The 26,218-nt window shown below is 43.4% G+C and overlaps 1 protein-coding gene across 1 annotated transcript in view; it reads right to left on the minus strand.

Moving 5' to 3' along the window:
• Window positions 1-23,326, minus strand: part of LOC146176209 (phospholipid-transporting ATPase ABCA3-like) — a 38,764-nt gene extending 15,438 nt beyond the window's left edge. Inside the window, exons 1-15 of the mRNA XM_084580935.1 lie at window positions 23,078-23,326; window positions 21,294-21,482; window positions 20,086-20,270; window positions 19,596-19,715; window positions 18,677-18,794; window positions 17,355-17,509; window positions 15,950-16,105; window positions 15,133-15,305; window positions 11,935-12,145; window positions 9,371-9,527; window positions 6,646-6,905; window positions 5,599-5,798; window positions 3,104-3,425; window positions 1,322-1,484; window positions 499-624 (exon numbers count right to left, since the gene is read on the minus strand). Coding sequence (XP_084437061.1) covers window positions 499-624; window positions 1,322-1,484; window positions 3,104-3,425; window positions 5,599-5,798; window positions 6,646-6,905; window positions 9,371-9,527; window positions 11,935-12,145; window positions 15,133-15,305; window positions 15,950-16,105; window positions 17,355-17,509; window positions 18,677-18,794; window positions 19,596-19,715; window positions 20,086-20,270; window positions 21,294-21,482; window positions 23,078-23,324 — 2,782 coding nt within the window. The 5' untranslated portion in view covers window positions 23,325-23,326. The remainder of the gene's footprint in view (window positions 1-498; window positions 625-1,321; window positions 1,485-3,103; window positions 3,426-5,598; window positions 5,799-6,645; window positions 6,906-9,370; window positions 9,528-11,934; window positions 12,146-15,132; window positions 15,306-15,949; window positions 16,106-17,354; window positions 17,510-18,676; window positions 18,795-19,595; window positions 19,716-20,085; window positions 20,271-21,293; window positions 21,483-23,077) is intronic.
• Window positions 23,327-26,218: the final 2,892 nt, after the last annotated feature.

Consider the following 26,218-nt stretch of genomic DNA (forward strand, 5'->3'; position numbering starts at 1 on the left):
ATTTTCAGTCGACAAAATAGAATTTCTTCGTGGGTTTCGGCATTAACATATTGTGACAATAATTTCTGTAATATCATAACATTTCTTATAACAAAAAGGTACTATGCATACGCGAACTACAGAAGAGTACTGCAGTAAAAAATGACGAACTGCGGAAATTTCAGAGTTGCGACAGAAGTACAGAATACATTATAATACTTTGACATGGTCATGTAATTTGTTTCCACGTGAAAATGCTGTAAAAAAACCACTACGTTTTATTTTTACGTAGGGTTCTTCCCTGAAGGCAGTTACACATTCATTTCTTCATATACGAATATATAATTTATCACAACGTACCATGTTTGCCATGCCCTGCGAAAGAACGCTAAATTGTTCCGGGAGAGCAAAACACCCAGAGAAATGCGAAGAGATTCGACAACAGCACTACTTTTTTGTGTCCAACTTCTCCATAAATTTCAAGATGTCTACAATTATGCATTTAGAAGCAGAACTTACCGATGACAAACATCAATATAGAGAGAGCAGTGAAGCCATATCCAGGGTTGTCGAAGAAGAAGGAAGCGATGTAAATAAAGGGTAGCGCTGCATATCCATGGAGAAGGTTCAGCACGAAAATGAGGCCTGTGTGGAGGAGAGTGTACGACTGGACATAAGGTGGAATAAAGCTGACGTTCTCTCTTCCACCATTTTATCTGTACTTTTGCTTCAGTTATGAGAATAACTCTCGTTGTAACAGCTAACAACGTTGTAACAAGAAGTTTACATGTTGAGAGTCCGATAAAGATAATCCCGTACGGCAAAACGATCGCAGCATAACCTTCCAGTGTTGAAAATCACGAAAGAAGTTTCCACTGACCTTTTTTTTTAACGCAAGGCTCAACAAGCTAAGTACGCCAGAGAAATAAAACAGCTGTAGTTTCTGCCATGTGTCACACTAAGATAATCAATTTCGTATTTTTTTTAATAATGCCAAGATGCTGAAGTTTCTTTAAGCCCAATTTTGTATTTGTGATACAGTCAGGCACAACCACGACAAGCTGAATTGAATTAATCTGTTCTAGGGCTGATAAAAGCGTCATGCATCCTGTTGAAGAAACTGAATGTGAACATTCGCAAACCGATACGGATCTTGTTTAAAGGAATTGAGACATTAAAACGCCCAAATCAAGACATTGATGGCATACCTGTTACTAGATAAAAAGATAGTGATTCAGGTGCTGTAGCTCATTCTAGCGAAACAGGTTAATTGACATTTGTTCTTGATGAACCTGAATTGAAGTCGGCATTATAGGCATGTGTGAAAAGAGGCTAGAGCAACAATGGTTGCACTCACGAAGGTCGGTGTACGAAAGCACTTCGAAGTAGGTCAGCGGCGGCAACACCATCATCGCTGTGCCCATGTAGAAGAGGAAGTCAAAGATGAAGTTGAGCGTCCAGTAAAGATTGATGCTTATGCCGGTCAGGAGGTGCAAGTGCTTCACCTGCATAAGCCCAGAATTACAATCATGAATGATATTTATCGTCGAGTTTATGAATAGTTTATATCCTTATTGGTTTTTGCCTGCCAGCCAAATTGAATATGTCAGGATGGGCTAGCGACTAGATGTGGTATGTGATGCACCACAAAGAAAGAATTTTTTAGCTTTGAAGACACCAGAGCCGGAGCGTACTGACTGAAAAACCAGTTATGCATTCAAAGGCATGTAAAATAATATTTTGAATAAAATTATGCTAAACTTAATAGCGAAGCTTGATGCAATCAGCTGCTTATAAATAAACACTGAGGTAACGGAACTAACGGACGTTATACTAAAACTTAGTGCGCTCTTGTTAAAACTTAGCACTCTTTTCTTACCTAAAACAAAAAGACGTTTCTGTGAGGTTACAGAAATTGGCATGCTCGCACGTAGTACGCAACGCCACTGCTATAAAGACAGAAGATTATTTTTGAAGCTGACTTCTAAACATTTCTATTATTTTTCAAGCATGCCGTGCTTGTAATAAAAGTGCCACCGAGAACTACAGGCGGACTGAATGCTTAATGCAGGGCTGGAGCGATTTTTTCTTTGTCATAAAAATGTAGAATAATGAAGAATGGTGCAACTAATGTAGTACACTAATAAAAACTCTAAATGGCATCCGCGCCCATTCCGAGTTGCGAAGAGTTACGATGGAAGTCACTCACAGCTATACTGGTTATCTGGCCTCTAGAAGCATTTTGCTATATGCGATATAGCAAGATAAGTAAAAATGATGCACCAACCACTGAGTGAGATTCTAAAGATTATTCACAGAAAAAGGTGGCATATTTTTATATCACTGCAGGTTCACCTTAAGCGCAGAGGCGATAGCGCCTTTAATACCGCCTTTTTATTCCGGGATTTTATTTTTGGTTGGGTAGTGTAGAAAATTCACGCACGAGGTCATGTGCGGTGGCTTCCTGATCCTTTCGTCAAATCAGGATTTCTTGGAGACGCTTGCAACTATACACAGACTATTTGGCTCCATGCTGTTTCACGGGGATGCTCTTTCAACGGTACAAGCTGCATACAATATTGAGTAAACCACTGCTTATCTGGATCGGTACTCATAAAATAGCCAATACACACTGGCCAATACACTGGCCAGAAGCGCGAACAAAAGCCAGAGCTGATGAAACACGTGTGTCATCATGCATGGTAATATTCCACAAAGAATGTGAAAGAGGGGTGCAAACGTATTTTGATCGCCATCCTTAACCTTTCAAACACAAATACTCGAGTCAATGGTGCAGCGGCGTCTTTCACAGCTGAATCAGGCGTGGTCCTTACTATCCGGTGCCCTGTACAGACACCTCCTTTTCCAGCTCGATTCGACAGCTGCCGTGAAGGAAACCTACTGCGATCGTAACTGGTGCCATAAAACTCTCGGAGTAATGCGGACTGCTGTAAAATCCCACCGCGGATGACTACAACGAGGACCACGCTTTCGCTTTTCCTGGCACGTGCGCTGATACGCAACAGCCACTATGTAATGTAAGAAAAAGAAACCAGCTTTAAGGTGGAAATAATTTAGCACACACTGCACAACATGTGCATTTAGTTTCAAGATTCGCGCTCACCTGCAGCGCCCTCTCGGCGATGGGGAAGAGGACAAAGTTGCTGCACATAAAACTGGAGACGAGCGGGAAGAACACGGAGCGGAGGACCTTAGGCAGAAGCACACGATACGTATTCTGGCTGTAGATGTGCTCGATCTCTTCCTCGGACTCTGTACCGGTAGTGTGAAGAACACCGCGAACTTTCGCTTGGGGTGGTGCCAACACGTCAAAGGTGAACTTCGCGTCGTCCACTGCGGTGACATTGCGTAGCCGGGCGTCGTTGTACGCGCTCATAATCAGAAGGGCAGTGTGCTGGATCTGGCCGTTGTACCACAGCAGATTACTGCGACAGAAGACGGGTGGCGCGTCACTTCGAGCTTTTTGCGGGCACTCACGTTCACCATATTTCGGTACAACTCAAAGGGTTACCGGTGAAATCATTCAAAACAGGTCTTGCAATAAACACAAACGAAGCCGCGTTTTGACATCAGAATCAACAGTCTATGCTCTGCAATAATGGTGTTTAAGATTGTTATGCAATTGAACGGTGTGGTACTCATTTGAAAAACAACAGGACACAGGATTGAATGGAAGTAATAGTGGCTGTGCTTCAATGGCGGCGGTACAAAACGCTCCTTTTCAGCATTTTCAGAGTACGTTAAGGAGCACCATGTCGGGCAGTATATAAACGGAAGCTCCAGACAACGTTGTATGTTCAGAAAACCTTTTCTCGTATTTCATTACAGATTACCCCGCCAATTTCTTTATCATTGCCAGTAATAAATTTTATGTTACATAATAGTTTTGCTGGCGGTCCGGCGTAGAATAAGAGAGCAAGGAAAAATTTTCATTCCACTGATTGCTCAACTGGCGAGAATTTTCGGATATCAACCTCAATAAAATGCGGCTGATGCAAACACCAGCTTTCCTGCAGACTCGAGATCAGTAGCCTGGACGCGCAAAACGTTGTAGTTGAATTGATAGTCATTATTGCTTGAATGGACAAAAACGAGAACGAAATGTTTGAAAAAAGGGACGTTTAAAAGGAGACATATTAGGGGTTCGATACCGAAACAGGCAATTAATTATTACAACGTTAGCCGTGTGCATATAGCTTGTATCCAGCATTTGGCCGACGTGTTACAATCGTCATGCCGTCATAGAAGTATCAGCTTGTATATGAACGAATAGGAGATTGTGACGGTGCGACATTCACTTCATAGACTTTCAGATACAAAAACCCTGTGTGATCGCAAACGAAGCTGCAGATTTTGCTTTGAGACAGCTGAATTTATACTGGGACAATGAGAGAGAGCTTCGAAATTTCGTGCACATGACAATGCCCATCGAATGAAGACATGAGCCCAAGTGCCTTTTTGAGCCACTGGGCAAAAGTAACCTCGAGCGCTCCATCCTTATGATTACGTCAATTAAGGAGAATACAGCTGCCTCCTAGAGGTGCGATTTGGAACACATGTGGGGCAAACAGAGCAATTTATTTCCGCTTGCATAAGACTGATCGGCTATCGCAGTAGCCTCCAATATTTGTTCAATTACCTACTCCCTTAAATAGTCGGCTCTACACCAAGTGTTGTTTCTAACCCTTCAATTGGGGGTCAATGACATTAGAAATGTCATTCAAGCCGGTCGCTGCCTTACTTAAGTACCACTCAATATTGCTTGCTGTGTGAATAGCGGAGGCTTGATCTTCAAGCTTCTGTCTAGCTAGTACATTTCGTTCCCGATGTATTGCTCCTTCTACTCAACGGTGGCTGAGTGATGAGGAAGCTCGACTTCTGAGACGCGGAAACAGGATGGATCCCAAGCGCGGTAACAGAGTTTCGATGTAGGCCACACGCTGGGCGCCCGTGCACTGTGCAATGTCACCGCACTCTAACCCCTCGATGGACTGGGTGACTATTGCTGCCATTAAACAGACTTCTATTACTTCTTCCCGACTACTTTAGCTCGTGTTGTTTTGTGACATTCTGTGGCTGGATTTGACCTAGTAGAGCCTAATTCAAGAAAATTCTTAGTACGAGTGAGATATGTTGGTATGATCACTAAAAGACCATTTTGGCTTATTAAAAAAAAAAAAAGCCTGTTAGAAGGTTAAGGAAAACAGGTCGTTGCAATGTCGCTTCCCTCTAGTACGGCATGGCTCGCAGCCAGTCCAAGTTTAGAATATGTAATAGAGATATCAAAAACTGTCCCACAGTGAATAATTGCGACAAGTATGCGTAGACTCATCGCCAAAAAATAAATGATCTCGGAGACATATAAACTGTAAACATAGATCTCAATTCTTCTAATAGCATCTTAAGAAAATTAAGATTCAATTGGCGCTGCTACTCTTTAAAACGCGAATCAGACCTGCAAGTGCAATAGCTCTGGATTAATTTGTATTCATGGAAAAATGAAGAAAGCAGTAAAACTGATTGTCAGCAACTGTTCATTCAGCCCGAATAATATACCGCCATTAAGGAATGGACGCCTTAAGAAAGAAGGAAGCGTACCCGGCTGCCTTCGTCATCTGGAAACCGAAGTGAAAGTTGAAGACGTATTTGAAGTATTTTTCTTTAGCATAATCCAGAAGTCCTACTCCGATGTCCCGTGTTGCATCTACGTGCCTCAAGAAATATTGGCGGGGATTGGAGACCATCGGGAGGAGGTAGCGTTCCCGGAACACTTCTTCGGTGTCGCCTTGCTCGAAGCCCTGCAAGAATGAATGCAGCGCATTACATAGCTGTGTTGTATTTTCATTCAACAGCGTTACTACTCAAATAATCTATACGGGAACTCTCAGTTGGACGCGTGGAACTCCGCCGTTGTTATTTTATGTAACAGATCAAGATACCTTTACGAGTCCCAAAAGTGAAGCTGCGAAATCTTTTGGCCACAGTTGCATGCATTGCTTGTAATAATGGAAAGCTGGACAATTTTGTAGCACAGCTGATTGTATGTTCAGCTGCGTACTGTAGAAATACAGCGACTTACGGCAGAATGCCAACTGTCGATGTAATCCGAAGCTAAGGAAGGGCTCCACCGAGGGAGGAGCTTTGCACGTTTTACTCTTTCCTCGTATTACGAATCACATCTGCGCATGAACTTGAGGGGCTCTTTCAAAGTGTTTGTCATGTGTTATATTCAAAATAGAAGCCTCAGCAATTTAGGGCGAGGAAACAGGCGGAATGGAAGTTCCAGTTCCTTTGCCAACGTTTAGACCACATGATTGAAAGAAATGAATACGCGAAGATAGGTGCTTTTGTATAAACTTTTGCAAGTGGACTCCAAGTTTACTCTTTTTAACATTATTTTTTTATGTTCGCTGAACTGGCGATGTCATTTCGCCTAACATCGAAGACCAGTCAAGCTAAACATTAAAACTTTTTTTCCGTAGTCACTTTCATTCATGAATCTTCATAAAGACTCCCGTTATCGTTTACACCTTGCCCTCCTCTTGCTTCATGCAGCGCGCTCAAATTCATAACATACTGTCTTCATAGAGACTCAGGATGCGATGCGTTTCCCTCGTGCACGTGTAATAAACCCTTGGAACTCACAATGGCATACTCCAGCACTTCAGGGAAGGTGTATCTGAGCCTGTTCCCGACGTTTTGCACTTCCCGGACGCTGCCGCGCAGACCCCAGAACTCCAGTATGAAGAGCAGGGACAGTAGACAGGGCGGCAGTATCCAGCTGAAAAGCGGCATCCGCCGCTCACGGAAGGCGTGGATGGTGCGCTTGGTGAAAACGGCACGAACGCGATCAGCGAGCGACGCGTCAGTGCCCAAGGTGCATGCTACCATCTTCACCCCTGGCGCTGCACATTTTTCAAAGGAGTATCTGTTAAGGCATTCCCTTCTACTTAATACCACAATAGTAGCCCTACGACTGATGGAGGAAAGGTAAAATTGTGCGCATAGGTGCGTACGAACACAAGAACTGAACATGCATTTTCCTCCAGATTCGTCTATGTGGACCGTTGATTTGAAGAAAATTAACTATATGTATAAATCGATAATGCTGTTCCAATAAGTTTGATATTTTTATTCGAGATAAAATTACACCAATTTAAAGGCAATTTTTTTCGATGTACAGGGTCGTCCACGGTTAGTAAGAACACTCCAGCAGGTGGTCACTCCTTCAAGGCGCTATTTCGCCCGATGTAGCCGCACATCGTAGCCGTACATTAAGGAATGTGACCCGGGCCTAGAGGGGCCTGGAGTGTGCGGGGCGTGGCTGCAGCCAATGGCGCTTTGAAGAGAGCGACCACTTGCTTGAGTGTTCGAACTAAGATAGGACGCCCTGTACATTCTGAATGTCTAGTCCTTGAGCGAACAAAAACAAAGCCGACAGACATATATGGAAGAGAGCCTAAGGAACTCTGCTCTTTATTCTTTGTGGTTTGGGTCAGAAAGCCACTAGATATGAAACTAATTTGAATATTACGGCCTATTGGTTAATTTCCTACTAAGCTAATGGTGTGTTGAGTGCGCTTGAGATTTATGTATGCTTTCAGGTATCGCTTTCATTATTCTTCGGTCGTTTTCCATGCGACTTGTCCTAGGAAGAGACAATCTCTCATGCGTACATGGATAGCGGGTCGACTCCCGTGTCGCATAGAGGACACCAGTCACATATAAAACGATTTGTACATAAAAAAAGGAAAACTTTCTAAAGGCTACCTATAGACAGCATGAGTTTCTGCATTTCGTATTGACTTTGCATTCTCAGGAACTTGTGAGTATGGATGTCGCGTACATAGGACGCTAATAGTCGCTGCGTAATTGAAGTTGTACCCAGCGCAATGCAGTGATTGGCTTGTGAATGCATTTTTAGTTGATTTCTAGTCAACCCCAAATAGCTGGCTGTTTTTGCCGCTGTATTACAGCTTCTGTTTCTCCTTAGGCATTAAATCTCTACCTTAAGCGTATGATGCGGAAGCGCTTATGGTTCCCTTGAGCGGCTTGCGGTCCTATACCGAAAATAGCAATAATTTTTACTTCTGAAAATGCACATTTGTATTTTGTTTTTATTCGCAGCTATCTAAGCAGTATGACATAGTCCTATAAGCGTCCTAGCATCTTGCACTGATCGAAAATCCACTTGTATTGTGTTAACTGGCTCATCTCATAACCCAAACGACAGAGGTTAGGGTCCCTAATGCGACCATTGTTCGTTTCAATGTAACTATTTTTGCGCTTTCACAGACAGTATCTAATTGTGGTAGAATGACGTCATGATTCTGTGTACAAACGAGGAATTACACCAGCTAGACCTAGAACATCTCCTCGAGGCAGCGCGAGCTACATTCCGAGGATTTCCTCCTAAATAGGAGAATTAGGACAATGGCGTTAAATTGTATCTTCAGCTGCCAGGTGAAGCAAGACTCATTTTTGCATAGCCGTTTTTCTTTTTTCAGGGTATAGCCCGCGTTTTAAGCTTTGTGCCTGCTGCAGACCAAATTCTCGAAACAAAAATGGGTTTCAAAATTTTATCGAACATTTTTAAACAGTTGTAATAATATCTGTTTGGCAGCTCTTTGAGGTGAACACCAAATAAGCTTGTAAGCACGACGTGACTAGAAAAGCGAAACGTCATCAGAATAGTATGTGAAACAAAATTTGATATTCTCGGTCTTTCTTTCTCAGGTTATATATTTTCAGAAGTAAAGCTATTTTTTGTCATTGTGCAAAGTTTGTTTAAAAGTGTGTCCATCAGTTCATTCAAAGCTGGTAATAGCCTTAAAAAGCTATTCGCCATCGCTTTGATGTGAACGGCTGCATATCTCTGAATTCTAAGACAAAAGAAATGGTGTAGACCAGCAACTCTTACTTTCGAAGTTGGTTGGTAGGACGACCATTAAAATCATTTCTGCGCGAGGAGTTTATTAGCCAACCTAAAGATTAAGTAGAGAACAGTTGCAGATGTTGCGTACTGAGAAGGTTAAACAAATAAAAAGAAGTTACCCGGTTTGTGTTGCAACCAGTTTATCCATTATTCCATTTTCCAGTACCCGAGATTAATGTGTAGTCGGCAGGACTAGCAGCATGAGAGGCGCTCGCATTAAAAACCTGTGACGCACGTAGAAGCATCCGGTAACATAAAAGTAACTGCAGTAATCACTTGCTATCGCACGTCTCGGGGAGAGTTCGAAGTTTTTACATATATATTGTAGTCATTTATACGCTTGAACAGAAGTGGGTCAAAGGCAGGAAATCAGAGATGCGTATGATTGACTACAGGACGGAGGAACGGAGTGAGGGGTGTGTCGGAGCTGCTCACCCAGTGACTCCATAATGGAGTGGCCGTCCTCCGGCATCTTGCGTTGCTGGCGGTGCACATGATGGTCTTCTCCCACGCGGATCAAGACGTCTTCTAACGAGGTGACAGTCATGCCCACCGACCCGATGCCCAGTTCCTCCGTGCGCTTTTCAATGTCCTACGTAGCGCAGTGAGAGAAAAAGGCGATTCCTCTTATATATGCTTCTAGCTGTAGTATTCTTTTCACACAACTTTTATGATTGGAAAGAGCGAAGCGTCACACAGCTAGTAATTAATAGGTATAAAAGATTACGACAGCGTTTAACTTTGCTACGCGAGTACTTTTGTATCGATGCCACTGCATAAAACACGAAAAATGTTATATAAACTTTGTGAACTCTTATAGAGAACGAATCTGACAGTACTAAAAAGGCAAATAGTGTCCTTCACGATCAGAAAGTTATAAACGTGTAGAAGGTTTACGCGTAAAGCGCAGAATTATGTGGTTTAAAATGTGGACGCGAATTATAATGTAGATATTTTGCAACAGTCCCAAGTGCTCAGTATAGCCGGCATCCCAATAGTAAGCAGCTGCCTATTCAGGCTAGTGTGACTCATTACATTACGTCGCTGACGCGACAGAGAAAAGCAATAAGGGCCGAAGTAGCGGCGAAGTAACTTTTCGGACTTCCCACGGGGACGAGCGAGCGTCTATATCTGGACATAAAAGCTCTGAAGTAGGTAACGAATCGCTGTCCCAACTTGAAATGATCAGTGTCTATCTGCTGATGACATGTGGTATCCAAGTCACACCAGTCTTCAGTTTTTTTCCACGCACCGAACAGAAGTGACGTCCTCGAAGTCACCTTCACTGTCACTGTCAGAATCAAAATGTAGCATAGTGTCAAACGAAACGGAAACCTGTCAACGGAAGATTAATTGGAAGGAAGTGAGCCACGCCATCATCTACAGAGAAGTGTTATAAGCAAATGTTACGTATGGTATTATTTGATTCGATACTTTTATGCTGTACACCGGCATACATGAAAATCATGTCGGCCACGGGCTTGTTGAGGCGTTCCCCCAAGCCATTTTTTCTTGCGTGGTTGACCGCCGTACGTCTATGGCGTGAGTGTGCACGATTTAGGAGCGCCAGAGTGAAGTATGCCGTAAACGAAGCTCCGTGGTCAGTAATGATAGCTGCTGGAGCATCATAAAGCAGGACGTTTTGCGCGCAAACACTTCGGAGATTTCAGCAGCTATTTCACTTGCAAGCGACGTGGACTCATCGTACGGTGTTACGTAACCCGTCGCGACCAGAACCATCATTTGCCAATGGATGACTTTGGGATGAGACAAAGAAGATCCATGCCAATATACTTGCTCGAAAGGGTTTTTTTTGGTGGCGATATGGACTGAAGAAACCCGAGATGTTTCAACAAAGGAAATTTCTAGCATTAGGTATCGTGGCGCGTTTTAACGTATCTATACATACGAATAGTAGTAATCTCGACCAAACTTTTATGCAAATACTCGCGAGAAAACCACAATCATGCAAGTTTAGGACACAAGTGAATAAAAAGCAGGAGAAAGAACCGTACCCTCAATGCTTTCCTTGGTTTCAGTGCACGTTGCCTGTCTGCTTATTGTAGTAGCAATGAGACCCTCAATTTTATTTTCCAGATAGAGCCTGGATTCCTGATACAGATGAGCATTCAAATATCAACAATAAATCACCGAAGAGTTTACCTATTTAATTTGAATTCTCAAAGGAACATCAAAAAAGGTGCGCTAAGCTTTCAAAAAACACGGAACCAATTTTGAAGGTACGTATGCCTATTTACTTCACGTCTTTGCCTGTCAGCATCGCTGCTCAAGTTTCCCAAACACATTCCGCATCAGAAAGCACGGAGCCGCTAAAACAGTCGCAATAAAAGATTTTAAAAGATCTGGCTGAAGGCCAGAAAACCAGAATAATATACAATGAGGCATTGAGGCTAGCGAACATGCTAGCCCAGTAAAAAGTTCTGGAACATGCTGATTCTAGTACATGCTCCCACATTTATGCAAAGAACGCCGGCAGGGAGCAAATTCTCTGGTAAGAGCCACATAATACACATTATAGTATACCAGAGTGCTGGCTCAGGCCTTGATGGGTAGCACTGGATTCAGGAATCAACCTTTCCTTTTAGTGTTGTTGTCTTGAGCTACGATATCTTCCTTTGACGTTTTACGCTGTTTTATATAAAGAAAACCTTTCATCAAATATAGAAAAAAGTAATTGGAAGCCTTCGCAGGCGATGGTGGCCTGCTGATCTAAGACTAAAATGGGGAATTACCGGCTAATATGCTAATGTGTGTTTTACATCCGCGCGCCCTACGTTTCCAACCCGCGCACACTTTCTGTGATCGGTGATTTTTGCTAGGATTTTCACTCGCCCTCTACACTGCGCACGCTTCGCTTCCAGTTCTTCTAAAAGATAGAACTTCTGTGTAGTTCCAAAATATATAAACACCTATTCATAAAGTAGAAATCCCGTAACAATGTTTTGAAGTAGCAGATGAAATCTCTAAAGAGATTCTACCTTGAACATGTCTATAATGACCCTGGTCGCGATGATCTGGCCAAGGACGAAGACGGTCTCGTTCACCGAGTCGCTTTGTATGTGCGCTTTCGAAGCGTATTTGCGCAGCAGATTCTCGATGGCCGACACGTTGCAGTTCGGCATCTTGTTGATATGCATGCGATAGCCGGTGCTGAAGCGCTGCTTGAGGAATATAGGCGAACCGCAGCACCTGCAAGCAATGCTTTTTGTGTAATGAAGTACCACAAATTGGCTTCATTTGTGACAGCGCCTCAAAAACATGTTAAGCTGATCTTTACGCACTACGATGTTTGCAAATGGGAAATCCCATCTTAGAGCAAAATGAATTTATATCGCACTACACAAAATAGCCATAGTGCCCAAGCAGTGAAGAATGATCTTATAGGCATCGTTACAAAGCATGCAACAGAAGTAGGAGGTAAGACAATTGCAAGGCATAGAGGTAAGATCTCACAGAAGAAGGAATAGATGAGCTAAACAGGCTTGCCAAGTTAGCGGTTTTCCCGCTACATTTGGCGGGTTTAGCACTGTTTAGTGGTCCAAGATGTTGTGTTGCGAGAAGTAGAGGTTTTAGAGGCTTTTTGGTACTGTTGACTTCCTTATTCGTGGTTTACGGTACTACACAATTCGTTTACAATAGTACAAGTTGTTTGCAAATATTGTCATTTCTGCAGCAGAAAGGTACTGTAAGCGCAAGATGTCGCTGAGATCTCAAGGTGGCGAGTGTGGGAACACATCCAATACGCCTTCGAGTTGATTACATGCGGTATTTGTTAGTGCAGAGATCCACGAGTATGCTGAAGACGGGATTGTGGCCCAAGGCAATGGAACCTGTCAACTAGGTGCAGATGTTTAGGAAAGAGTGGCTGCACGGTCCTAAATTGTGAGGAAAATCTCTGCAAGTCAGCGATAGTGCAAGTAGCCTATTCTCGTCAGCTGGGACAGCCATGGGAGCAGGCACAGCTGCAGTCTGAGGATGAAGTGAACTAGTACAGTGGTGCTTCCGACAAAGGTCCCTTCATCAAGCTGACAGAGTTTGCTCTCTCGATGCTCATGCTGCTTTGATATAACGCAGAGGTGGAACGCGTGTTCAGTCTCCTGCGCATTATTAATTCTAAACAGGAAGATAATTTCAGCAAGTAATACGAACGTGATTTTATATTTTCAAGCCGGGCTCCGAAGGCAGAAAAAAAATGCTGTCCAATTTACGAATAGGCGGAAATGTGATCCAAATGACAGGCCCGATTAGAACGACGTGGGAACCAGGGTCGGAATCCAGCCTAAAACTGGCACAGTGAACGAGCAATTGCTCACACAGTGCTTGGCAAGCCAAGATTAAGCAGATGACGCCTTTTTGAAAGTGATAGTCTTTTAGATAGCAACTTAAAGGCAGGAAAGGAAGACGTAATTTTGCAGCTTTAATTTAAACCCATAGAAGCCGGGCGCAATATTCCCGAGTGTTAAAGTATTCGTAAGTGAACGTTTACACCAGAAAAAAAAAAGCAAAAGCTCTATAATATACACAAAAAACATTGGTTATATTGTTTGCAGGCCAAATAACAAAGCTAAGTGTATAAAAACTAGCTTTGTGACGCAGTTATTGAGTCTAGCGGTTTTTAGCGGGTTTTGGGGTTTCCTGTCTTTTCGAGTGGCAACACTGGGTGGTTAAAAAGCTAAAATCTAGAAAGCCTCTGAATCAATCGACGGAATATAGACCTGGCAGAGATGCCAAGGATAAAATAGAAATCTACCCACGCAGGTGAGAATATTTTGGGGGTCAATAAAGCAATTTGTTAAGAACAGGCGGCAGGCCGAAAGCGATCACAAGAAAATTATGCAGAGGTAAACAAAAACAACCCTATTGGTTTTCAAGAACAAGAGGAAAGAAAACAAAAAAAACAAAAAAAAAAACAAGAGAAAAAAAAAAGCAAAACAAGACCAGAGAGCACGTTTGTTGCTATCGCCACCGCTAAGTTGTTCAGTTCTTTTCCATGCGCAAGTCAGCCAAATTAAAATTTGATTTTAGTGACATTACGCCTGTCTTCTCTTTCTGCCTATGGCCTTGTCACTACCATGTGACAGTGTTGAAAGAATTTTCATAGTATTAAAGAACTTTTCAAATTAGCAGGAATTTGAGAATACTAGCTGCTATCGTTGTTTATATATCAGTCCTACAAAGGCCAATCCAAAGACGACCGTGAACTGAAAGAAGCCAGAATGTTGTCTAGTTTCAATTTTCATTTTCCCAGAGTGGTGGCGCTATGGTTAATGTGATTTGTGATTTCCCGACACATTAATTGTGAACATGCGTCAAACAATGGCATAACCTCAGCCAGTTGAGCAATGAAACGGCGTAGCTGCCTCAGTGGCCCCTTTTTTAACGTTTCATGAGTGTGCACGAATAAGCCTGTAAGACCTTCTATCTCCCGTGTCCTAACATTTAACGAATACCTAAGAAACATGGACGGCACTGCCACGTAGGGTATTTTTGGGAGATCAGCTCGAGCTCATCGATGAGATTCGTGAAGCGGCTCTAGCCATTAAGTTATGACCTCGCTCTACTTATTCGTCAAGATCTTAATATGCATTTCCCGATTGCTGTTTATTCTCTCTTGCTTGCACAAAAAAAAAAAAAATGTTTCGACCGAAAAATAAATGCGTAAGAAACTCTCCACAAATAATCTCTCATATAGAAATACCGCGCTTACTTTATTTATTTTAGTCAATAATTTAGAAATACAAAACGAAAGGCTGTTGTTAACAGTTCGACACCTTCGGTTTAATGTTCAGAGGGTTTAACGTAACGTAGCGGTGAGCAGGAACGAATGCTTCTGTTTTTTGATTGCCACAATATTTCCCAGAGCCTCCTAACCTCTACTACAAAATTTTGTTTCAACTTGATACTTTATAATAAGGGAGTGAGTACTCATTCATGTCTGCCCAAGTGCAGCCACACGGCTTCAATTGAAAACTATACAACTTTCTCACAAACTTCTTAAAGAAAAATTCGGCCTTATCCAGGGATTGAAGCCGGTACCACCACCTCACCAGAACAGTGACACTGAGCTAACCACAATGGTAAACAGATTAGATGGCAAGGCGAGAGCGAATTGACCAATAACTTGAACTGGGAATAGTGTTGGTCAAAAATTTAGGGGAATCCCCCCAGCCCTATACCTTATTCTTCCATTAGCAAGGATAGCAACCCGATCGCCAAGGACGTCTGCTTCGTCCAGATGTTGGGTCGTGAGGAACACGCAAGTGTTGCGGCGCAGCTTGAGCAGCAGCTCCCACAGTTCATGACGTCCGTCCGTATCCATGCTGGTAGTCGGCTCATCCATGATTACCACCTGAGAAACCGGAATGCACCATAGAACGCGTCTGACTTTTGGTTTTTCTCAGAGGCGAATATTATCCATGGCAAAATCTTTTACTTGCGTCACTACAAGAGTTTTAGAGATGGTCTGATGGTCATGTTAATCAGTCACTTTAACACAGTTTTGAGAGACAGCCTACTTACATGACACCAGTAGACGGAAGCTCAAAACGTAAACCTCTGAGTGCCGCTTGGCCTTTTCGCTCATCCTTCCCTTAATTACTGGACGCGCCAGCGGTTATGATTTTAAACGGGAGGTTGTCAGCGAGCCAGCGCCTGTAGCGTAGTATGCTAGAAGCGACTATCTTGATTCGCTGGCGTGTGATGAAACGTCGGGTATGATTTTGTTCTAAACTAACAACACATCACCACATTTTATGTCTGAATATTTTAACTAATTGGCTGCTTATCGAAACGAATATCTACTTATACAGTTTCAAACCATTGATTTAAGACGAAAAGGCCAATGCTACGCACTGCGGCAAAAAGTTACTTATGACATTACTGCTAGGTGACGCCCATACACAGTTTCTCCTCCCTGGAGTAGTAACGTTAAGAACCTACAGCGCACGAATTCCTAACCCAAACTAAAAACTGGACTGGAAGTCGAGGTCGCACCTTGGGTTTACCCACAATGGCAAGAGTGGCGCAAAGTCGCCGCTGTAGGCCAGCCGACAGGTCAATAGCCAGCATCGAGATGAAATCCGTCAGATTGGCATCGTTCAAGAGCGTCCAGACTTCGTCGCGAGCCATATCCAAGGGCACACCCTTTATCTGAAAATGACGTGCGCCAATCCCATGCTTTCAAAAACGTTCAAAAAGCAGGGATCAGTACGCAACACAGAATAATTTCAGAGAGCCTAAATCTCCGACACTACGTGCATCAACAGAGGAAGTATTAACATTTGCTTATTTGCCTGGCGTCCATGGCTGGACTCCGTGGTGCTGCTAACAGGTGAAAGTACGGGGCTATGCTCTGCTTTTTCCCGCTGTCCATTTTTCACGGAGCAATATGAACTCTAAATCCATGGGGAAAAAAGTAAGGAGTAGACGTAAGCTAATTTGCGTCGCTTTTTTATTTAGAACCTAATTGATTTTAAATCGAGTTTCCTCATATAATTTCTTCTGTCTACCCTGAAAGTATGTATTATCGACGAAATGAACTTAGCCTTTTCTTTCCTATTGATGGGACTGTTTGTTGGGAAAGCGATCTATACAACATAAGAAATGAATGGATCCAACGACTTAACATTAAGTCCTTTTTTTTTTTACCCCGCAGTGCTGCCCACAGTGGTAGAAATGTTCTATGTCGCCATGTTTCTTAAGTCGTTGAGCGGCTTTTTCATTACGTGCCATCGACACTGTTCAATATGTTTGAATTTATTGCTACTGTGCTTCTCTAAAATTACTGTGCTTATAACAGTCCGCTACTAATTTTTAAGGCGTTGACACCCCTTCTACATTGCCGCGACGGTTATATAGTTCTCCAGAAAAAGGGTTTCCAGCAAATTCATTTAGCCAGATCACCGAATTTATTATGAGGGTCGCTTTCAAAGTGTTTAACTAGTGTCTCGTTTGGTATTTACTTGATATTCCTTTAAACTTAATTTAAAACTATCTCTACGCCAGGACCAGCCACTGCCACACATTTATTGCCAGTATGGAGAAATGCAGTAAAACACTGAAAACGTCAGAACTTTTTTTCGTTCTCTGCTAAAAGCCGAGTTCGAACTAAGACGTCGCAACAGCTCCAGTAATTCCTCTATCCTGTTATCTTTGAACAAATACTATTATGTTGTGTATATCGTATGCCTCTAGGAATTTCCTTGTGCGTAGCATTTACGACAAACAAATAATAGCGAGTGCCTGCTAGGTACTATCGGTACTGTGAAGCAAACTAAACGAGAGTGTGCGTCAGACTAAATTTTTATCGCTCCTCTTTATTTCGTCTCATTTACCACGCGTGGCCGGTTGAGCGTTTTCCTAACACGAATACAATATCATAAAAGCTGAATGCGCGTACGATGGCGAAAAACATCAGGTGCTCTTCGACGGTGAGGTCATCAAAGAAGATGTTGTATTGGGTGCAGTAACCCATGCTTCGCCTGGCATCACGTGTGCAGGTATCGATGCTGTAGCCACCAACCAAGACGCTCCCCGATCTGGCGGGCACGAAACCTGGACGAAAACAGGTGTTATTTTCACAGGTCAGGTTACTCACATCGTAGAGAGAAGATATCCTCAAGAGAGCCGAATATATAAAGTTTCTTATTCAGTGTTGCCTTCTTTCGCTCTTGGAATACACGCCCCGTGGGCATGCGTGCGAAAAAGAAGACAACGAGGTTGTTTCTAGTAAATATCAGGTGAGGTAATAAGTTGGACGTGAAAAACCTCAGAGACGATTCAGTTGGTGTTTGGCTGGTGTTTTCTGACATAGGGTCCAAAGGTTGGTCTCCAGAGGGAGTTGTTTCCGCATCTCATATGGAGACATTTTCCCGGCAGACAAAGCCTTTGTATGTGACAGCGATGCTGATGAGAATATATGAATACCTTGCAAGGAATTTTTTTTTTCCTGGGTGGGAGGAAGCGTTCATCACAGAAGAAAATACGGACAGTGAGATTTCAGAATTCAGCTTCTGCGACCGAATTTTGCCTGAGGCAATCATGTATGCCCCCTTGCATACATGAATTTATAACGAGGTGTTGTTTATAGCAAGTGAAAACCACGAGGAGTTTGAACAATCACGCCATCAATAGCCTTTTCTTATATAGAGAGACCCACTAGCAATTACTCTTCGCTTCGAGAGAAAACACTCCTGTCCTGAGAATTGTGTATAATTTAGAGAGACATCTGGCTTGAAAAGTGTGAATTGTATTTCAGCCGTCTGACCACATTCATAAAGCTATGAATGCGGGGAAAAATATATGCTGCAAAGTCGTTGGCCATCTAAAAATGTAAGAAGATATAGCTTATCATGCCGTGAAAAAGGACCAAGCATGCAAGGCATGGCGACGGTTTCTAGAGTTATACAAGAACGAACCTTACATTCTATGTTATTCCAAGGGTACGGGCCTGTTGCCGGATCTCAACTAAGCAGTTAAAAAAAATGAAATAAAACAGACTTGCCAGAAGCAATTGGATACCCCGAGCTAGCATACAGTTTTGTGAAACGGTGAACTGCTCTTAAGCAAATTCTCTTTGTAGACTTGTATCGCGGATATTCTTTCGGCGTGCACAACTTTAAACATGCTCTAGTAGTTAACCTCCAAAAATATTGATGGGTAATCTACACGCGTTACGTAAACATTGCGCGAAGTGATATATATTGCTTGCGATCAGCTCACCTGTGATCAAGTTCAGAAGTGTCGTTTTGCCTGCTCCGTTGTGACCCAAGAGCACAGTGATCTGGTTGTCGAATATGCGCAGGTTGACGTCATTCACAGCTACCACACCATCATAGTCCTGCAGAAGGTTTACACTTGATGCTCCAGATGTCTACTGTGTCACGCGCCGTCTCGCGCCACATAAATAAATATAGACTATTAATACTCTTGCAATACAAGCCCGTTCAAGAACCATGGCTCTAGTTTACCCAACTAGCTTTTCGTCAAAATAAGAAAAAGCGCATAAAGCTGTCGGACGGGAGCTCGTCCAACTTTCATTAATTGCCTCTGCTTATGTCTTGTTGGCGCCTTTGTTTCGTGTTTACCGCCTACCAAAACGAAAAACTCCTATTTCTCATGTTCAACGGAGGAAAGAAAGTCAAGTACAAAAACCTGCTCTATACTTCGGACATTAGAATGCTAAAGCCAGCACGTCTTTTTTAGCGAGCTCAGTTCCGGTAACAAAACGTACCCGGTCACCTAATCTATTAGGAAATGAGAATAATGATAAAATGGGACAAATAAAATCTGCGACCTAACAGAAGTCTCTTTTAATTAGCCTACAATAACTTGGATGTGCAACATCATGCATTTCATGTGACCTGTTATTCTTTCGCTCTCCTTATTACTATTGCTTATGCTCTAACATGGTGGAGAATGTTTAGTGCTCTCACAAATTGGCTACAAACTGACTTATTTTGCAACAATTTTCAGCGTTGCGCAAAGGAGGGAATTCAATAATGCGATGTATTGAAACAGCGGCAAAGGTTTTAGCTTGCATTTATACATGTCGTTCAGTGTAAAAAATTCATGACATTTTGTAACCATAGATAATAAAGGAAAGTGTTAGTCTTCGCAACTGCGCATTTAGACACTGTACCTTGCTGGCGTGAACAAGGTCAATAGTGACGAGTTCACTTGTGGGATCCTCTTCAAAGATTTCATCCGGCCTCCGCGGGGGCGCAGGAAGGGATGTCATTCTCGGAACCCAATAGTCAACCTAATAAGGACAGCACGTCGCAAATGATTTGCGTAAAATTATATGCGAAAGCATATCGCAAGGTCTGTAACATTTGAGCAGCTGCCATTTTTCGGTAGTCCATTCGCAATCGCCAGAATGATTTGTTCAAATGTCCAGTGCATTCTTGATAAAAGACAAAAATAAACTTAAGGTTTAGGCAAGAAGGCCTCAGCTCTCGCTGCACATTTCTTAGCTTGTAAAATTTGTAATTTTGTGCTCCAATTCTTAGTCCGAGTTAGGCAAGTTATTCGTATTTTTTAAGTTGTGCAAAATTGCCTAATTAATTGGGATTAATATAGAGTGAAATATGTGTCACAAATTTAACGCCATAATTTTGTTGGGAACTCACTTTGAAGGGATAAAGGAAGGACTTGGGTATTCCTGGCCCCATGGAAAGCACGTTGTCGAGGTACCAAATGACGACGACCAAGAAGCAGTCAAAAGTGAAGCCTATGAAGACAATCTCAGCGAGCGTCACGTTGTCCGGGGTAGCCGCACGGTCGTAGAAGTTGTACCAATTTGCTCCGTGCTCCACTATAACCACAAAGACGAAATCTAAATACGTTTACATACAACTTAGCAGAGAATACATGTGTGTGTCGTCAAAAGGATTAAAGAGTTCAACTACGCACTTAAGCAACCAATTGACGCCGACAGGCCTTTGCCATTGTAAAATTCAAGATTTCGAGACTGAAATGGGCGAGGCTGCTTTGAAGACGAAGTCCTTCTTCAGCAATAATATTGTCAAGACAGAATAGTGAAGCAGTGGAGCCTGAAAACCTCTCATGCAGACAATTTTGAGCATATAATTAAGAAGGGTTACCCCTATTTTACCTTTACAGAAAGCGTTTTCTTTATGGCGCAGAGGTAGCGTGACCTACTAGAGACCGAAAGAAGCCGATTGCTGTTTTCAGCAAAATATTTTGGCTCTGAAGTTGCCCTTCTTTCAACTAATGAGGATTTTCTCGATATTGCGCAGATAGCACATCTTTTGATGAACGACACTTTCAAAGCGGTTGAGTTAAAGTCTAGTGGAAGCACACCAGCTCCCGTAGATGGTACGCACTACGGATACCGCCTAAAAAGTTCAAGAAACGACAATTGGCGAGCGTACTTACGCGGCCCCCCCTCTCCCCCCCCCCCCCCCTTTAGTTACTAATGGCTTTCTCTGCAGCTCTCTAAGGATCTATTGAGAAGCAACGCCATTTTAAGGCGGGAAAAAGTGTTCTAATGGAACGTCACTGCCGCCTCATAAAAATGACTAATTGGCCCTTGTGATGCACATTTATCATTCAACGAAAGGTTATGCCGTTAAAATATAACAGAGAATGGAAAACAAGCTGTGACTACATAGACAAAGAGACATTTCCCAAATAAACAATGAATTCAATGTTAGCGGAATGAGTGTTAAATTTCAGCAAATATCACGATCTGCGCCCGCCTCACGAGCAATTATCCTTATGTTGCTAAGCTGGCAAGCGTGCCATCCGTTAAAACAGGCGAGCGCCAGCGCTAAGCAACGATATCATTGTTTTCATGCTCGTCGAGAAACCTCACCGAATTTCTCGAAGCGCTCCAACACCCGAAAGCTCCAGTGCAGGCTCATGCCCGGAAATATTGCGGTGAGCAGCTTGTCCTCGCGGGCGATGTAATAATAACCCTGTCCTCCAGCGTGCTCCAAAAAGAGGAACGGCATTACGCAGCTGAAGGTCCAGTACATCATTGCCCCAGCCACGGCGGAGTGCGCTGCAACACGTGAGATGGCAGAGCCAGCTTCACAAAGGTAAGCTCAATCAGGTGCTCCATAAAGAAACAAAGATCAGAGACACTGCATGCAAGCCGGAACATTCCTATTATCTCAAAGTGTTGTATACATGAATGTTTAAAGTTAAAGACAACAACTGGATTAAAGTTAAGCTTTTTGAGGGTGTAACGGGAAAGCCGCAATCGTTGCTGTTGCGAGGCTTCACTTAAAAATCCTCTTTCCCGCACAAGCCATTTTTACTTGCTTATTTTTTATTCTCCGGATCTGTACCTATATTATGTCAAATATACATTATAAAGAGCGCTCGGCATAGATATAAACAGAAGCGCTCTTGTGTGGTCTATAGATTAGCGTGTCTCTATTATAATTCAAGGGCCCAGATAAGTTCAGAGTCCTTCCTCATAGTTGGCAGTGCCTCTCAACGGTGTCATAAATGACGTATGGCGATATCGCATTACCAAGTGACCAATTAGCCCCCTGCTTTGTCATCTCTGCCTAATCCGTCGGAGGCACGCTCGAGATTCTTCACTCACAACACTAAAGCCGGAAACGTCGTGAACGCCAACGGCGGATTTCTGGAAAGTGAGGTCTTTAACGCTATTGCGCCTAACTGGAAGTACGTTGGCTCGTAATCAGTGGAACAGGCCCTAATATCATAACTCTGATTAAAGTACATCCCATTTAAGAAAGAGTTAGAAGAGGGCATTACAGTTGAAGACAACGTAGAGGGCATGGAACGATAAATGGTAGGGGTAACGTCAAGAGATAAGAAGCGTTTAGTGTGGACCAGAGAAATATAACTCAAGTTACTGACATTCTATTGGAAATCAAGAGGAAGGAATGGGCATGAGCAGGACATGTTGTGCGAAGAGAGATAACTGATGGTCGCTTAGAGTAACAAGCTGGATTCTAAGGGAAGGGAAGCGTAGCAAGGGGTGGCAGAAAGTCAGTTAGACGGTTGAGATTAAGAAGTTCGCAGGGGTCAAGTGGATGCAGCTAGCAGAGGACCGGGTTAATTGGAGTATTGGAGAGGCCTTCGCTCTGCAGAGGGTATAGTCAGGCTGCTACTGCTGCTGCTGCTGCTGCAGCTGATGATGATGATTACAGCACTACATCCCATATCTTTCAGCTAGGCTGAGACAGTTAGGTGAGTGAAGAGCGTCAACGAGAAGCACCGTTTGCTGTAAGCATGCAAATTTGCGTTGCCACGCGCTCCTATTGCCAGCATTTTGTCGTAAAATTTCTGCAATAGATTGCATTATATGGGACATAGTGAAATTGAAATGGTATTGCATTGTAAAGTAATGAATTATACGAATTTCCGTGATGACCACTTCACGTTCATGTTACAAAGGTTCAAATCCGGCTTAGCGCATCTTTAGTTTTGCAAAACAACAGTTTAGCTTGGATGGGTCCTGCATAAAGCGGAAATCGTGTCTTGCGAGGTGTCTGGTAGATAGCTAGCTCTGCTCCTCTAAAACTAAAGTAGGTGTCTGGTAGATAGCTAGCTCTGCTCCTCTAAAACTAAAGTAGTAGGACTGGCGTCAATGGAGAAATAAATGAAGAAGTGGCTTACGGTTTGCGAAGAACAGCGAGAGGCACATGCCGTGCACCATGCACTGGCTGCAGAAGAACATGAGAACGACAAAAAGGAGCGCAGGATCGCTGAACTGGATGAAGGCCCGTCCCTCGTCGTTGCGCTTGACGCACATGAACAGCAGCATGAGCGTCACAATGATCAGGTGATTGAAGAAGGCACTCAGGTAGTGGCTCATCCAGTACACCCAATCGCTGACTCCTGCCACTCGTAGCATCTCCTTCATGCCTGCGCAGAACCCACAAAGACAGCGCGCCGATGAAGAGGCAGCACATCTAATGCGGAACAAATCTACACTGACCTGTGAGTGCTGTTTTCTGCCACTAAATATGATAACTCTAACTCTATTAGGTGAAACACAACCAGGCCGCCTGTCTCAACGCACATTCACAGGCTGGTAATTGTCGTAAAGAAATTGCTTTTTTTTTGCAGCAACCAGAAAGACGCTTTTATATTTCTGCTTTGTTCGGAATTATAAAGGGTAACAAACTGGATTCCAAGGGAAGGAAAGCGTAGCAGGGGGCGGCAGAAAGTTAGGTGGGCGGATGAGATTAAGAAGTTCGCAGGGGTCAAGTGGATGCAGCTAGCACAGAACCGGGTTAAGTGGAGAAATATGGGAGAGGCCTTCGCCCTGCAGTGGGTATAATCAGGCTGATGATGATGATGATAAATCGTTCCGTGTTTTTGTGTACTTGTTCTCAATGAAAATATTTATATTCTTACAAATTTAAAGCCTCCTGCTTAAGAGCATAAATGGCGAAAGCCACTTTGCAGGTCTGCTTTTACTAACTGCATCAGGATTTTCCTCCCTGCTTTCATCATCATCATCATCAGCATCAGCATCATCACTAAATGCACAGTCATCGTCGCTGCTACTATCGTCATATCATTATCGCTATCTTTAGCCTCCTTGCCATCATTATTATCACAATTATCATTACCACTGACTGTAGTCCATGTCATCGCTGCTGTCGTGTAGACGCTGGCTGGTTTACGTGGTTTAACGTCCCAAAGCAACTTAGGCTATGAGAGACGCCGTAGTGGAGGACTCCGGAAATTTCGACCACCAAGGGTTCTTTAACGTGCACTGACATCGCACAGCACACGGACGCCACTTCGTTTCGTCTCCACCCAAACGCAGCCGCCGAGGCCGGGATTCGATCCCGCTTCCTTGGGCACAGCAGTCGAGCGCCGTAACCGCTGAGCCACCACGGCGGGGCTGTCGTGAAGACGCTAGACAAGTAGTATTACGATCGGTTTCTCACAAGCTCGGCGTGAAGAAGTAGTTAGAGTTTGCGCGCTCGGCTGGAAGTCGAAGGGAAAGTTGATCGATTATTGGTGGAGAGAGATTTCCTTTGTAATTTCAAGCGGTGGATACACCAGGGAGGCAGATCCAGTTGACGTAGAAGAACGCCCCCATGAACCTAGAAAGGTTTTCGCCTTAAAAGAATCCACGCCCTGTGATCACTCTGTGTGAGCTGCTTGGGCCAAGCAATGGAGGTTGCGTCTCATGATTTCATTTGTTGACGAAGAGCGGAAAAGAAATAACATCGCAATATGTTCCTCCGTTACACACGGCAGGACCTACAAAAGGTAATCTACTTAGTGGAAAAATAATCTCACTGAGCACGTCCGTCGCAGTTATACAATTTACATTGAGTGCCACTTCAATTCAAACAAAGTCACACCGTCAAAGAGGTGATAGACCTCTTCTAGCCTAGGTGATCAGATCACGTCTTTATGAACTGATGGGCAAAATGTTCACCCTATCAAGGGGACTTTAAACGGGAGCAGAAATACTAGAACAGGAGGTGAGGCCCTTATAACAGGGAAACCAAAGGCGGCCGGAGAGCACCTGCCACTAAATAAAAGCAATTCAGAAGCGAATGTGGTGGATGTTGCCCATCGGTCTACGCCTCTTTCACGTCACACTGTACGGATACTGTATGCAGCCGAATAACTCTCACCTGTGGCCTTCTCGTCGGTAAGCCTTGCCACGAACAGGGAGAAGGGGATCAGCATACCGATGCAAAAGCGGGTGAGGACTAGAGCGTAGTTCTTCTGGTCGCGGTACTCGATGTAGGAGGGGAAGGGAAATCTTTGCAGGCGAACCCGTTCAAGCGGATGGGGATAGCGAAACCGGTCGGCTTGCAGCTGAAGGTGCCGATGCTGAAGAGCCCCCATAATGGGCAGCAGCGTGTGGATTTCCGGGAATCGCTCCTCCGCAACAGGTCCCTCGGGTAGAGAGATCAAGCGCTGTCGGAAGTTCAACTGCGCGGGACCCATGACGAATATAACTGAAGTACGATAAGTAAGTGGTCAAACGGCATTTAAGGTTTCCTCTACTATGTTCTTTAACGGCAATACTCCCGCTTAAGAGAGGCTTTTTCTTGCTTTGTGGTTAAGAGACACTAAAATGGCCAGCTCAAATAGCGCGATGTGACATTTATAACGACTTACACTGGGCTACAGTGGCTAAATCTTCCAAAACAAAGTGACATATGCTTACTTCTAGGTTAGAGAGAGAGGAAAATGGCTGTACAGCATTAAAGAGAACTGAACAAGGGTTCAGAGGGAGCCTCAAGTCGTAAGCAAACCTAACGATTCCGCAAGAGGACTTGTCTTAGTCTATCAGTACCCTTGTCAAAATCTTGGCTTGCCTTGGGAACTGAGGCTCCCTCTGAACCTTTGTTCGGTTTTCTTTCATGCTTACTTCTAGTAGGTTATATTTAAGATTTACTAAGGGAACATATGTAAAGACAAGAGCTGTGTGCCAGCAAGCTATCTTTTATGAAGTGCACGGTTGCCGAAAAAGGTGTGTGTTCACAAACTCTGGTTACAGTTATTTCAGGATGAAAACAATTTGGGCTGCACTCCTACCACGAAGCCGTTGAAGCGTACTGTTCATAGGTAGCATGTTGAATCTGTCCTTACTATAGCGGTAGAAGTTGAGAAATGGCTCCATAATAACGTTATGTATGGACGTTGTGAGCCCTTGCGTGAGTACAGAAGTTTTTAAAGCCATCGTGAAGAACTGCGATATGAAAATGCGAGGGCAGTGAATTAAACTAGACGAATGGTTCAAATTCAATTAGAAGCATAAAGTTTGCGGTTACTTGG

The sequence above is a fragment of the Amblyomma maculatum genome, chromosome 10, assembly GCF_055883805.1.
Source record: "Amblyomma maculatum isolate TAMU_Amacu chromosome 10, ASM5588380v1, whole genome shotgun sequence".
NCBI lineage: Eukaryota > Metazoa > Arthropoda > Arachnida > Ixodida > Ixodidae > Amblyomma > Amblyomma maculatum.